Below are 15680 nucleotides of genomic sequence, written 5' to 3'. Positions count from 1 at the left end.
ACCCGAGAGGTGGAGGTTGCGGTGAGCCAAGAATGTGCCATTGCACTCCAGCCTAGGCAACAAGAGTGAAACTCAATCTCAAAAAAAAAAAAAATAATAATTTCACCTTTCTTTTTTCCCCATATTCATTATTCTTATAATCCAGAGGAAGGAATTATGAAGCAACAATACAATACAGGATTAAATTTCACTGTGCATAGAATAAATGATAAAAATTTATTGATAGAAAGAGATCAGCATGGGGCTCATGGAAGAGCAACTGAACCTCTGGCACCTGTGCAGGTCAGAGAGGGCACTGGAGGAGGAAGATTGGGTGTAAGCATAAGGCAAGAAGCATCTCATATTTGCCAAAGTTGCTAACTCTGCCTCCTGTGGTGGTAGGAAGCTATTATATAAGCTGGCAGCCCTTGACCCTGACACCTACTCTTGCAGGTGGGAGGTGTAATGCACAATTCTGATAAAACATGAAGACTCTGGCAATATTACTAAAACTTGTGTGATATGAATGGGTTTGAGGCAATGATTCCAAATTGAATTTATCTGAAGGAGATACTCAAGAATGTGGACAAAGATTTAGCTGCATAGATGTTCATTACAGCATTGTTTACAATAGAAAAAGGAAAAGAAAGAACAAACCTAAAACTCCTTCAGCGGGGGAGGGTCATGCATCTTGCCCAAGTCGCACAGTCAAAAAGCAGGAGGGCCAGGCAGCCTGCTCCAAACCCAGGCCTCTCGCCCGCCAGCTGTGCTCAGCTGGAAGGGAAAATGGTGGAGAAGAGTATGGTTTCCAGCTGGGAGTGCTGAGGAAATAATGCTCTTGAGTATGGATTGTTACTTGAAGCCTGTATATTAGGAATGTATTTATATTAGTCAGAAAATACATTTAAATGATAGTTAACTTCCATAACGCCCAAGATGGTGGCAAAGAGGGTATTAGTTAAAAATGTTCTAAGGATAAAGTTAAAGTTGGGGGTTAAATTGGGCAAGAGTAAGTCATGTGTAGCATCAAATGCCATTTGTCAAGGCAGGAGGTTCAGGGTCAGAGCAGGTGTGTGGGATGCCCAAGTCCAGTGCAAGAAAGCTGCCCTGTTACTCTGGAAGAGTCTGCACCCAGCCTGGCCACTGCTCAGAAGCCAAAGCTGGGCCACTGCTGGGTGCTGGGCCCCTAAAAAATAGCACCAAAACCAAACAGGATTCTGAGAACATTGTCCTTTCCCCATACATCCAAAACAATATGGAATCCAATATCAAATATGGGTGCCAATTGAGGGACACTGAGAAAGGGTGAGGACAGGGCCACGTGACGTTGTCGCTGATTACGTGACTCCCTGAAACAACATTTAATTTTCCCCACTTGGAAATGGTATTTCTCTTTCTGCTTGGGAATGGGGACTGTGGGCACTGGTGAGAAACCTCTGTGGGGATGAATGGAATCACTTCTACTTATATGAATCAAACAAAAATGGCAAACCATCGGACAAGCAGAAGCTGCAGGCAGAACCTACAGTTTGTATCTAAATACCACACACACACACATACATACATACATACACACACATACACCCACATATACCCCTCACACACACACACACACACACATACACATGCACACATACACACACACACACATACATACATACATACACACACCCACATATACCCCTCACACACACACACACACACACACATGCACACATACACATACACACACACATACATACACACACACATACACCCACATATACCCCTCTCACACACACACACACACACACACATGCACACATACACACACACACACACATACACACACACATACACCCACATATACCCCTCACACACACACACACACACATACACATGCACACATACACACACACATACATACATACACACACACCCACATATACCCCCCCACACACACACACATGCACACATACACACACACACACACACACATACATACACACACCCACATATACCCCTCACACACACACACACACATACACACACACACACGCACGTGCACACACACACACACATACACATGCACACATACACATGCACACATACACATGCACATACACATACACACACACACATACATACACACACACACACATACACCCACATATACCCCTCACACACACACACACACACACACACATGCACACATACACATACACACACACACGCACACACAGGCACAGAACAAGTTATCTCTCAGATCAGTGCTGCCTAAACGATACTGAGTCACAAACACAATCTACAAGTGTACACTTTAAATTTTCTAGTAGCTGCATTTTTAAAATTAAAAAACGTGAAATTAATTTCAATATTAATATTTTATTTCACTCAGCATATCCAAAATACTATCCCTTCAATGTGTAATTGATATAAAAATACTGAGATATTTTATATTCTTTTTTTGGTATTAAACGTTTAAAATTCAGTGAATGTTTTGGGAACCACATCTCGAGTTCCATAGCCACACGTGGCTGGTGGCTGCATCACTTGCCAGTGCAGTTCTAGATCGATGGTTCTGAACATTTCTCCACTCTGATTCACTCCTTCTAGAAGCAGTGGCTCACTTACTTGGGGTTAGGGGGTGATGATTGCAAAAAACTTCCAGAAGACATTCTGACAAACTTTCCTGAGAGAATCACTTCCTCCCCAAATCCTTTGAGAGTTACTGTTTTTATGCCTCTTGTTCTGTTTCCTGTGGGTGATAATTAACAGAGGCTTCCTGGAGTGGGAGGGAAGTTGCCATGCATCTGAGCTCCTCTGGGGCCCAGTTCCAGACAGGCAAGACCCACATGCAGCTAGAAATGGGATGTGGAAGGGCGTTTCCAGGGGTAGCCACAAGGCCTCCAAGTTCAACTTGAGAGCCTGGGGTTACAGACAGCAGTGGCCCACAGGGCACGCTCCCTTTGTTCTACCTCTGGGAGCTACAATGGCAAGCTGGTCTCCTGGGAGGAGGTGAAAGGTCTGAGGATGCTTTCTCTCTCCTTTTGGTTAACTGTACACAATGAGAAATTATTCTCCAAGGAAGCCAGAGAGAAGTGATTGTGGGGAAGCAGAAGGGACTCAAAACCCATGCCCCAAAGCTGGCCAGCTGTGAGCAAAGGGAAGGCAATGAACTTGGCTCCATTACAACCTTCAAACAAGGTGAGACTCAGCCATTGGTGAGTGTGACGGGGCCTTTGAGGAGGCAGCTTTGTTCCCTTCCTCTCCAGGGACCAGGAGTGGAGGTCCCACAGCCCAGTCAGCTCAGGGAACTCCAGTGCAGTCTCCGAGGGGAAAAGGACGGCCACGTGCAGACAGGGCAGGACCCACACTGACCTGCGCTCTCTTCCTGGAGGGGTGACTAAGGATGTAAGAAAGAAAAAATGCACGCTATAAACAAAACTAAAAGGCAGACAATAGCCCTGCAGTATCCTCAATGACCCTGCCACTATAAACAACTCAAAATGCTGAACAAAATATATTTTTAAAAAAATTTCTGAAAGCATTGCTGAGCTGGCAAGTAAGTAAAGAATCCAATCTTCTGAGGCCAAAAATGAACCATGACTAGGAATCCAGAGAAATGAGCTAATGCTGAGGCTGGCAGCTGCCCTGGAGACACCTGTTCAACATTTGTGACCTTGAATTTCTGTTCTGATGGCTGCCGAGAATCAGGAGATGGGAGACACGATTCTCAAGGAGGGAATCCAGCAGGAAACCACTGTGTAAAGCTGGGACTTTACACAGCTATGCCTTGGGTATAAGGCAAATAGAAACAAACCTGCCCCACAGAAGGGCACAGCAAAGAAACCTGGCCCTTCAATCTTGGTTTCAAGTGAAAGAAGAAATAAATCTCACCCAAGAATATATGACCATCAAGCTAGCCCTCGTCTGGGTGTGCCGCATATCACATTACCTCTGTGGTCTAAACTAAGGATGTATTTGCGAGTGGTCCTGAATCCTGCGAATGTACTAAAAGCCACTGAATTGTATACTTTCAAAGGGTCAACTTTATGGCATGTGAATCAGCGGCCTCCAAACCCAGGCCATGGACTGCTAGTGGTCCATGGGTTATTAGGAACCAGGCTGCAAGGAGGCAGTGAGCAGCGGGTGGGCGAGCATTGCCACCTTAGCTCCGCCTCCTGCCAGATAAGCAGTGGCATCAGATTCTCAAACGAGCAAGACCCTTATTGTGAACTGTGCATGTCCGAAAGATCTAAGTTGCAGGCTCCGTCTGAGAATCTAACGCCTGATATGATCTGAGGTGCAAGAGTTTCATCCCAACCCCCAGCCCATCCCACTCCACCCTATCTGTGGAAAAATTGTCTTCCATGAAACCGGTCTCTGGTGCCAAAAAGGTTGGGGACCACTGATGTAAATTATATCTCCAATACACACACATCCTGTTAATAATGGAGCAGGGGCAGTCCTGATGGATAGTGCCTCCAGGTACCTGTATTGTGTAGACACAAATACAAATGCTCTCCAGATAAACATATCTTCAAACCAATTTTTATCATTTATTAATAACATTCTAAGGAATAAGAGACCACAGTCAAAAATCACAAAATACACGAGAAAATGAGGCATTCATGAGGAAACAAGACATCCATACCTCTTTGTCTGGTAACTCTCGTATCTGAAGTCTTTGCTTGTTAAACAATTGCCAACAAATTAGACAAGCAAAGACTTCAAATACTAGAATTACCAGACAAAGAAGTACACAAAACTACATTAGAAAAAAATGTTTAAAAAAGAGACTATAAATAATAGCCCAAAATATTTGAAAGAAAGCTAGATGGAAATTCTAGAAATAAAAAAAGTAGTAATTGAAATTTTAAAAACTCAACAGCAGATTAGATATGACCAAAGTGAGAATTAGAAAATAATTATAATTCACTAGGCATGGTGGCTCACGCTTATAATTCTAGCACTTTGGGAGACCAACGCAGGAGGATCACTTGAGCCCATGAGTTCAAGACCAGCCTGGGCAACATAGTGAGACCTTGTCTCTACAAATAATAAACAAAATTAGCTGGGTATGGTGATGCATACCCGTGGTCCCAGATACTTGGAAGGCTGAGGTGGAAGGATCGCTTGAGCCTGGGAGATGAAGGTTGCAGTGAGCTGTGATTGTGCCACTATACTCCAGCTTGGACAACAGAGTGAGACCATCTCGAAAGAAAAAAAAAAAGAGTAAGAAAATAAATGATAACAGAATGCTCAAAATGAGATTTAAAAACAGAAAAATATGATAAAGAGGTTAAGAGAGAAAAAGAGTGAGAAAGTTCAACACACAACTGATTGGAGTTTAGGAGGAGAAAACAGAGAAAGTAGAAGTGAAAATATTTCTTTAATTTTTATTTTTTTATTTTTTATTTGAGACAGAGTCTCACTTTGTCACCCAGGTTGGAGTACATCTCAGCTCACTGCAGCCTCCACCTCCTGGGTTCAAGCAATTCTCATGCCCCAGCTTCCTGAGTAGCTGGGATTACAGGTGTGCCATACACCTGGTTAATTTTTTTGTATTTTTAGTAGAGATGGGGTTTCACCATGTTGGCCAGGCTGGTCTCAAACTCCTGACCTCAGGTGATCTGCCCACCTCAGCCTCCCAAAGTGTGGGGCTTATAGAAGTGGCAATATTTTAAAAGGTAATGGCTGGAAAATTTCCCAAACTAATGAGAACTATAAACCTTCATTTTAAGGCGGCTTCTTAGGAGACTAAATTGAAAAAGAAACATATACCTCTATCATAGCGAAACTGCACAAAAACCACAGACTAAGACTAGGTCTTAAAAGCAACCAGAGGGGAAAAAAATGATAAATCATCTAGAGAAGGTGACAATTACAGCTGATTTCTCAGCAGTGACAATGGAAGCCAAAAGACAGTGGATAAATATTTTCAACGTGCTGAGAGAGAAAACTATAATTGTACATTCAGCAAAGCTATCTTTCAGAAACATCTTCAGACTATCAAATAAAAACATGTTCAGTCAAAATTAAGTTTTTCAACCATTTATACTAAAGGAAATTATAACAAATTTCTTTCAAGCAGAAGAAAAACAATCCTTAATGAAAGATATCAGATGCAAGTCAATGTAATGAGCAAAGAAAACAACACATGTGTGAATAAATCTAAAGGAACACTGAATTTATGAAATAATAACAATAATTTCTCATTTGTGAAATTAATAAAACAAGATGGAACAAATCCTGCATAACAATAGCTCATAAGTCTGGCATGGGATAATTAGAATCATGTTGCGTAGGAGAAGGGTAACTTTGAGTTCTGTGAAAAACACATTTAAAATACCTCTCTAAAGAATAGAAATAGAGGCCTGGCATGGTGACTCATGCACTTTGGGAGGCCGAGGTGGGAGGATTACTTGAGGCCAGGAGTTTGAAACCAGCCTGGGCCACATAGTGAGATTCTGTCTCTACCAAATAAAAAAAATTAACCAGGCATGGTGGTACATGCCTGTAGTTGCAGCTACTTGGGAGGCTAGCGTGGGAGGATCGCTTGAGCCCAGGAGGTCAAGGCTGCAGTGAGCTGTGATGGTGCCACTGCACTTCAGCCTGGATGACAGAGCAAGACCCTGTTTCAAAAAAAAAAAAAAAAAGAATAGAAATAGAATGTGTCACTTCCAAATTGGTAGAGCTTGGAATGATATAAAATGAATACTGCCTAAAACCAAAAATTAAAAAAAAAATCAATAATAGATAGCAACATAAGCAGGTTAGAGATATGGAAAAAAATACTAAGATAATCAGTTAAAAGGGTTGAGAATGTTTGATTCTGGGGAACAGAAAATGATGATGATAGGGGTAGTCAGAGTTTTATTACAGCCTTATACAATCTATTTGATCTTCAAACTATGTATAAGTCTGATAAAAATAAAAGCTATATTTGTAAAAAGTTGAATGACAAACAAGGGTAAATGTCTGCAGTGCCTGATAAAAATGTTTAGCGTCCTTAACACACAAATAACTTTTTCAAATCCCTAAGATGTACCCCTCGTAGACAAAGAACATGAATGTGCAATTTACAAAAGGAAATATATAAGTGGAGAATAAATACATGAAAGCGTTGTTGAAAAGCAAGGTACAAACCCAAACTAGAAAGGACCTTTTACATTACTTGTTTATTTTTGCATATCAAATTAGCAAAGATTTAAGAATAATATCTAATGTCGTTACAGGTACTTTCATACGATATTGGTAAAAATACAATTAACACAGTCCTTTTGGTGAGGAATTTAGCAATCCATTGCAAAAGCATTAAAAATAGGCATATATTTTGGCCCAAGAATTCCATTTCTGGAAATTAGTTCTAAGGAAATGATTAGGAAGTGTGCAAAGTTTCGGGTATAAGGAAGTTTATCACAGAATTGTTTATAATAATGAAAAGTGGAAACAACCTAAATTTCTACAATAGGAAGTTAGTTAACCTAATTACGAGACAACAACATTTTAAAGGACTGACCAATATATATTGTTGATACAGTTTTTCTTATGTATTATGCTCACACTATGTTGTTAAATGCAAACACAAATTATAAAATAGTATGTATCATATGATTCTATGTTATTAAAAATATGTCTATGACAAATGTGTCTCCTAAGAAAAAGAACAAAAATGGTTGGTATCTTGATAAAAGGATCCCAGGTCTACGGACCTGGAGAAGCCACTTAGGAATGGGCTTTCTGGGATCCCCAGACTGCCTCTTAAGGTAGGTGAAGTCTGTAGACCTTTTATAGAAAATTGGCTCATGCAACTTGCTACTAACCAAGTGTGCAGGTAGCAGTTCCAGTGACATTTCTGAAACATAATGTAAGCATGTGAGTGTCTTTTGATGGCATAGCTGAAAGACTGATGAGTTTCCTTGTGCCTTGGCTGCTCTGCCCCTGGATGCCTAACTACTCTCAGTAACAGTCCTGGCCATAACTGGTGGCTCATGACCACTTCTCCAGAGCAGCCAGACACAAGATACACCCTTGGCCAGTGCAGCCACTGCTGGCCCCTGCTGGCCCCAAAGACCTGCCTTCTGTGGTTACACCTCCACTTCTTCTCCTTAGTCAGCGGGCACCAGAGTCGCCTGCACTGGTGAGAAGCTACTGCTTTCCGTGTCTCTAGAAATTCAATTCTTAATAAGAGAGGCAGTGGGGGAATGCACAGACTGTGGTTCAAGTCAGACCATGTAGGTTAGACTTCTGGCTCCACCTCTTTCACACCCTATGATCGTAAGTGAGATTCTTAATTTCTCCATGCCCCAGCTTGCCTTCTGTAAAATAAGGATATTAACAGTATCTCCCTCACTGGGTGGTTGTGAAAACCAGTGGAATGTAGACATGTAAGAGCATAGGAAGAGTACCTGGTACATAGTGAATGCTACATATGTCATAGCTATTAAATGGATTTAGGGTTGTCAACTTTTAAGAAACAGATTTGGGTAGATGCCCTTGGCAGGCACTGCTAATCAATCAAAGCTCAGTGTCCTAATCCTTCTTCAGGTAGTGGACCAGAGCCCGTACCAGAGCGGCCCCGGGCTCCCAAGCCCTCTTGGAAGCTAGGAATCCACTCTGATGAAAGCACTGAGGCTAGACAAATGGCTGCAGGAACAGTGTGGGCCTCACTGAATTCCACTCCACGACACCTCTCCTAGGAGGTATAGGGAGAGCTTAGGGCGCACAGGGTGAGACCTGGGACCACCTCCAGCACAGCAAGCTCTTGAAGTCACTGGCTCATGCAATTTGCTACTAACCAAGTGTGTAGGCAGGAGTTCCAGTGACATTTCTGAAACAAAATGTAAGCATGTGAGTCGCTTTTGATGGCATAGCTGAAAGACTGATGAGTTTCCTCACGGATCCTTGGGAAACAATACAAAACAATATGAAAGATATCCCACTGTCCCCTATTGAACTCCGGGTGCTCCTCTATATCTCTTATTGCCTACGAACTTTTCCTTAGGAAAGGGATTAATAAACCACACAGCTGGGGCAGGCAACACCCCCACTGCCACTGGAGGTCTTGTTTGTGAACATCCAAGTGCTTTACACCATTCCCGGCGCCATCTCAGCGGGGACAACGGGTCAAATGCTAAAATATGTACTGAAGTCCAATGACTGATCCTTTCTGAAGCCCTGAGTTAGTTAGGGCTGCTGTGGATGAATTCTGTTGAGGGCATGGCTCCCTATTCAGCACCTGTATAAACCCTGAATAGAGAGTAATTTGGAATAAACCTGCCACATGGGGGGGTGAGGTGTCCAAGAACCTGCTCTTATTCTTGGTGGAGAAGAGAAATGACCCTGGAGAAATGGAAAGGAGACAGGATTCCTCAAGCTTCAGAGTCTGTGCCCAATGAAGTCAGGAGTAAGGAGAAGAGGCTGTGTCCCCTCAGATATTCATGGGGTGGGAGGGGGCACCCTGGAGGCTCAGTAGACTGGTGCTATACATCTCACCCAGGCCAGCTTCGCAGATGGTCGGAGATGATCATTCAAACCCCATTCACACCAACCCTCTTCATATTGGAGATGAGACATCCCATTTCTCAGGTATCTTTTGAGCTGAAAATGCCATCCTTCCCTCTGTACTTAGCCCCCTGTGCTGGGCTGTAACTTTCCCTTGTACCATGAATGGAGATTAAATTAACAAGAGAGTTTTATTGCTTGCTTTGCCTGTTTTTTTTTTTTCCTCCTAATCGACAACTTCCACTTCTGTAGCGTCTTAATGTTCCAAAACATCTGTTTGTGAACCAGCATCATCAGGGATGCTAGCACAGCCCAAGAATAGGATTTCCTAATTAGCAGCTGCTGTACAGAGTCAACTCCTTGCCACCCTCCACTCCCTGCCCGTGATTTGGGGCTTTTCAACTTGCATTGTTTCGGAGCAGTGGAGTGAGTAGGAGCATACAGGGAGTGTACTGTGTTATCCAAAAAGGCAATTTCCTCCTGGAGGGTCCACCCCACCCCCACACCTCGGCATCAACCCCCACAGCGGGCCAAATGACAAGCACTGCCAGCTACAAGCTTGTGTTTCTGAGGCACACAGTTGAAGAACAAGCCCTTTATTTTCTTTTCCCTCCATTTGGATTCAGATTTCACTAACATCTATTTAGGGCTTACCACGTGCTAAACATTTTCACATGCATTATCTCATTAATACCCTGTCAAGCGGGTATTATTATCCTCATACGGCACATGGGGAAACTGAGGGTCAGAAAGATTAAGTGATTGTTCCAGGTCACACACTCAATAGCAGTACAGACACAGTCTGAACCCAGGGCTCATTCCATCACACTCCAGCTTATTCCGTGAGGCTTTAAGGCACTGGCCAGAAGAGCAGAGCCAAAACAAAAAACAAAAAAACAGAAAAAGCCCCCCACAAAAAGCCAAACTGCAGCTTGAAACACAACTGTGTTGACCTTGTTTCTCCCTAAGAGGAATGAAATGCTGCCTATCACATGGGCTTTGGAATCAGACTTGATTTGACAACAGCTGCACATTATTAGCTAGAAGACAGAGCAAGAGGACTTCAAAATCAGCTTCTAACTCAGAGAGGATTTTTATGCATAACGAAAGAATAAGAGAGAAAGAGTGGAGCCGTAATGGAGAATGAGCTTGAGGAACAAGAAAAGTCTGTTTTTGAAATGTGACGTTTGGGGTGATGTTACAACTTCCAAGTGAAAACGTCTGGCAGACAGTTAAAGATTCAGGACTGCTGATTAGGAGAAGGCCAGGATATGACATACGAAGGGAAAAATCAAGGATCGAGGACTGATTTTGGGGAAAACTTGAATGTGGAGACAGAAGAGCCAGTGACAGAGACACAGATGACAAGGGAAGGATAGGATGAAATTAAAGGTAGGAGCCAGGGAAGAGGAAGGCAGTGAGACCAGCCCTACAGAAAGTCCCTAGGCCTTTCTAGGGTGTCGCCTGGTAGAAGAAAGATGAAGGTCATACTGCTTAAAAGGGAGAGTTTCCAGAACAGTAAGACACTGATCCCCAGCTGCGGAATTCCCTGTTCCTGCCTCCCTGGTAGAGCATTCCTGGGATCCTCAATTTGGGGTCTGGTGGACCACATTCAAATGAAAACATACCTACACTGTTGCAGATACCAGCAACAGATCCTTACACCCATGAGAGTGGGTTTCTTTGACATTTTAAGACATTTTCCTAAAATTTAATTGTTCATATAGGGAGGGGAGAAAACAGACTCTTTTTTTTTTAAAGGACTTTTAGCACCCTCCTTTAAAAATCCCCTTTGAGTATGATGGACGGCCACAGACTGAAGAGGGGCACAGCACTGTTCACAGGTCCTTTCCAGGAGAGTGAATCTGTGCTTCTCTTCCCACAGATCAAATTAGGAAAAAAATTCCCACGCATTTTACAATCGACAAAGCACTTTTCACAGGATAATTTCACGGCCTAAATTATCCCTTTAGATTCTGACCCTCTGAGTGGCAGGCAGGAGGGTAATTCTTGCCCTGTTTTACAGAAGTGGAGACTGAGGCTCAGTACAGAAGTCACCTGCCCAGGTTAACCCAGAAAATAGGTGGCAGAGCGGAGACTAGAGACCAGCTCCTTCATTCCAGTGTCTTTCCTAACTGACCACTTTCAAACGAAAACCAGTGAGGACTGAGCAGAGAGAAGCTCTTGCTAAACTGATTTCCAGCATGTGGCAAGCTCTACTAGCTAGCATCCACACTGCTTTACTTCCTTCATTCTGGCCAAAGTTACCTGGATTGTCTCTGGTGCCCCCATCCCTCTGCAAAGGTGACCACTACCCTTAGGGACCAAAGCAACCACTAGCCTGACCATCACAGGACTGAGGTCCGAGAGGAAGAGTAACAGTTTCAAATCTGCAATCCAACCAATGAGTAGCATTTATCAACTGAAAAAATACTTTCACACCCATTAGGAAGGCTATTATCAAAAAAGACGAATGGAAAAGAAGTGCTGGCAAGGATATGGAGAACTCAGAACACTCCTGCATTACTGGCGGGAATGTAAGATGGTGCAGCCACTGTAGAAAACAGTATGGCAGTTCCTCAAAACCTTAAGAGTTATGAGTTGATCCAGCAATCCGACTTCTGGGTCTATATCCAAAAGAATTGAAAGCAGGAACTCAAACAGACACTTATGCACCCATTTTCATAGCATTATTCACAACAGCTAAAGATGAAAGCAACCCAGCTATCTATCAGTAGATGAAAGGATAAACAAAGTGGTATATATGTACAATGGGATATTATTCAGCCTTCAAAATGAGGGAAATTCTAACACATACTACATGAGTAAACCCCAAAAACATGATGGTAAGTGAAATAAGCCAGCCACAAAAGGACAAATATTACATGATTCCACTTTCATGAGGTATCAAGAATAGGCAAAATCATAGAGACAGAAAGCAGAATAAAGGTTTTCAGGGGCTGGGAGCAGGGATGAACAGGAAGTTATTATTTAATGAGTTTCTATTTGGGATGATGAAAAGTTTCAGTAAACAGATGGTGATGATGATTGCAACAACATTGTGATTGTACTCAATGCCACTGAACTGTATAGTTAAAAATGGTTAAAATGGTAAAGTTCATGTTGTGCATATTTTACTACAATAAGAAATGTATGTATTTACTAGGCCAAGCACAGTGGCTCATGCCTATAATCCCAGCACTTTGGGAGGCCAAGGCGGGTGGATCGCTTGAGGTCAGGAGTTCGAGACCAGCCTGGCCAACATGGCAAAACCCTGTCTCTACTAAAACTACAAAAATTAGCTGGGCATGGTGGCACGTGCCTGTAATCTCAGCTACTCAGGAGGCTGAGGTACAAGAATTGCTTGAACCTGGGAGGCAGAGGTTTCAGTAAGCCGAGAGCATACCACTGCACCCCAGCCTGGGTGACAGAGCAAGACCCTGTCTCCAAAAAAAAAAAGTATGTATTTACTGAACACCAACCATAAGCAAGACACTGTGAGGGTTACAAGGACGAATCAGGTATAGAATCTGCCTCCAGGAGTTCCAGGAGAGCTGGACCATGTTAATAAGTCCCTATGATGCTTCTGAGGTATGAGAAGGAGCCCCCCAGGGGTAGAGACTGAGACTGTGCCTGGGAGTTTGGAAGGGGCAAGGCTGGAACTACAAACCCATCCTCCCTTCCACGGCTGCCAGTCCCAGTCCCCTTCAGATAGCAGGAGCCCTTCCCCTGCAGGCCCTCTTGGCCTGATACCTTCCCCCAAGGGTCCTCCCATTGAGGGGGATTTCAGGCCAGTGGCCAGCAGCAGGATATTCTGGGACATGCAAGAACCTTGGGGGCCTGTGGGAAGGTGGCTGCAGCCTCCCCAGAAAAGCAGCCACCCACTCAGCGAGGCCACTCTGGGCTGTGTTTTGAAACGCTGCTGCGGATGTAATGATTTTGGGTGGAGGACGTTTAGAAGCCAAATGAGTTCGTGTGAACAAAAGACTCAGCCCTCGATCTGGACTGTCCAGGGCTCTCGGGGAGTTTCGTTTCCTTCCTTGTTCTTGCCCTGAAAGAGGCAGCCCTAAGAAAAATCAAGCATGTTGGAAAGTGCTGGACTTGAGATTTGACGATCAGATTTTTAAAATGCTTCCCCTGCAAGCACTCTAGTGACGAAGAAAGTAAAATCTACCTCCCCTCCCTGTGAGGGGTCGACTCTTGTTCAGCTGAGCATTCTCTCCGGGTGACAGACGTCTGCTGGACTGAACCCAGACCCAGGGGAGGCCTGGCCTGGAGCTCCCAAGTCAGGGTCAGCCTTCCAGAAATAGAACAGGCTCTGAGGTGGCCTTGGGCATGAAGGAGGGATGCAGCCTATCCCAGCAGGAGTGAAAGATGAAGGACCTTGAGGTGACCTCAAGCTCTTTGCTTTAAAAAGAATTCTATAGTTTTTTTTTCCCCCAAGGCCTTGAGAAAAAGTCCTAGGGTCAAAGGTCACAAGATTCCCATTTGGTTAAATAAGTGAACAAAAAGGCTTTCTGCAAGGAGGAAAGGGGGTCTACCTTGTTTGTAGGGGCACCTTCCTTGCTGCCTCCATTTTCTTTGCCCCTCTCATCCTTTGACAAATAAATATCCAACAGAGTGGCTGAAGAGGAGGCTCTTTGGTAAAGGGGGAGTTTCTAGAAAGAAGCTGAAGCCGGTAGCTCCCAGTCCCCGCTGGATGCAACGGCCAAGGGCGCCAGCGGGGTGGTGCAGGCCTCCGGGTCTCCTGTGTTGTCACCGTCACATTCGATCACACCCAGAGAGGAAGCTGGGTGGCAGGGCTCCACCAAAGGAGACCTGCCAGGTTAGCGAAACAATAAAAAGGCAAGGAAAAACATCCTGGTTCCGAGGAGGAAGAGGGGGGAGAGGCGGGCGCAGGAGGGGCGGGAGGAAACAGGCCTGCTCCCGGGGGTGTGCGCACTGGGCAGCCCGGCCTGGGCCCGGGCCCCGGAGGCCACACGGCTGGAGGCTGACTTTCAGAAGCTCTGCAGTTAATTTACTCGACAGACCTCTGTGAAGTGGCCCAGGACTCTGAGGAAATCATAGAAATAATTTGTCTGGAGCGTTGACGACTGCTAGAAAATGGAGCCGTGGAGTGATGTTTCAGCACGAAGGGCTCTGAGGCCTGTGCTGGCTGACGGGAGGGAGCGTCAGGGCCTCCGAGGGGAGAGGCTAAAATCTAGTTAAGGGAGAAATGTAAAGTCTGAGAATGCGTTTTGTAAATCAAGATTGAGAAACCTGACATTCTATTCAAATATAACCAGTATTTTAAAAAATCAGTTGTATACCATAGCCAGTTAAGAAAGAGATAAAACAGAGAAAGAGGAAGAAAGGAAGGGGGCTGAAAAGAGAAATAAGACAAAAAGAAATAAAGCTAAGGAATTTTTTCAAAACACATACCAGAGCAGGACAATAATAATGATTATTATCATTATATTGCAGCCAAAACATAGGTAGCATCCACTCCATGCCAGCCACTGTGCTAAGCATTTCACATGGACTGTCTCAATCCATCCTCACGACAGCCTTATGAGGTCCTCCCGTTATTACCCCTGCTTTTCTGATAAGGAAACTGAGGTGTAGTGAGATTAAGTAATTTGTCTAAGGTTACACAGCAAATAGTAAAACTGGATCCAAACCCAGGTCCGTCTGACTGCAGTGAAAATCTAGTTTAAAAAAATACAGAAATAGAGAAAGAATGAAATAAGAAAGAACAAAACTAAGACTGAGCGCTCCAGAGAAAGGGTAACATGGACTGAAAGCAAAAGCCAGAAAGGACAGAGCCGGGCTTCCTCCTTGTGGGCTTCGGGGATGTCTCACTAACGACACTGGGATCCAAATTGCAATTTCCTGACACAAACAGGGATATGACATCTTGATGTCCTATGGAACTCACTGCCCAAATGGAATTCAGCACTCTGATATGATTTAGAAGAAAGGGAAGAAGCAAGGATGGGAGGAAGGGAGAGTGAGGAGTCCATGCTGATTACATGCAAGTAAGAAAAGGCGGCAAAGGACGAAGATGATGGGTTTGAGTGCATTATTGGGAGATTATTGGGACCATTAGCAAGCAAAGGGAGGTCAGATTTTGGAGGAGGAAGGGATGATGTATTTGCTTGTATAACTGTTACCTGTTGGTTTAAAGTGAAGCTCACTAAACCTGTGTGAATGCTGGCAGCTGGCTGAAGACG

General features: G+C 44.0%; 1 protein-coding gene across 6 annotated transcripts in view; it reads right to left on the bottom strand.

Moving 5' to 3' along the window:
• Window positions 1-15680, bottom strand: part of HEG1 (heart development protein with EGF like domains 1) — a 90008-nt gene that overhangs the window by 63091 nt on the left and 11237 nt on the right. For 3 of the 6 annotated variants that reach the window (XM_033210962.1, XM_033210963.1, XM_033210959.1), the window contains exon 2: window positions 3155-3364. The exons of 2 other annotated variants lie outside the window; for them this stretch is intronic. In XM_033210962.1, the coding sequence (XP_033066853.1) occupies window positions 3155-3364 (210 nt within the window). Of the gene's footprint in view, window positions 1-636; window positions 741-3154; window positions 3365-15680 lie in introns of those variants that run through there. One more of the 6 variants, XM_033210965.1, reaches the window with a different exon arrangement.

Source organism: Trachypithecus francoisi, unplaced genomic scaffold (genome assembly GCF_009764315.1).
Source record: "Trachypithecus francoisi isolate TF-2019V2 unplaced genomic scaffold, Tfra_2.0 Lachesis_group0, whole genome shotgun sequence".
Classification (NCBI taxonomy): Eukaryota; Metazoa; Chordata; class Mammalia; order Primates; family Cercopithecidae; genus Trachypithecus; species Trachypithecus francoisi.
Note: the sequence above shows the minus strand (reverse complement) of the source record. Positions and strands in the feature narration are given on the sequence as shown.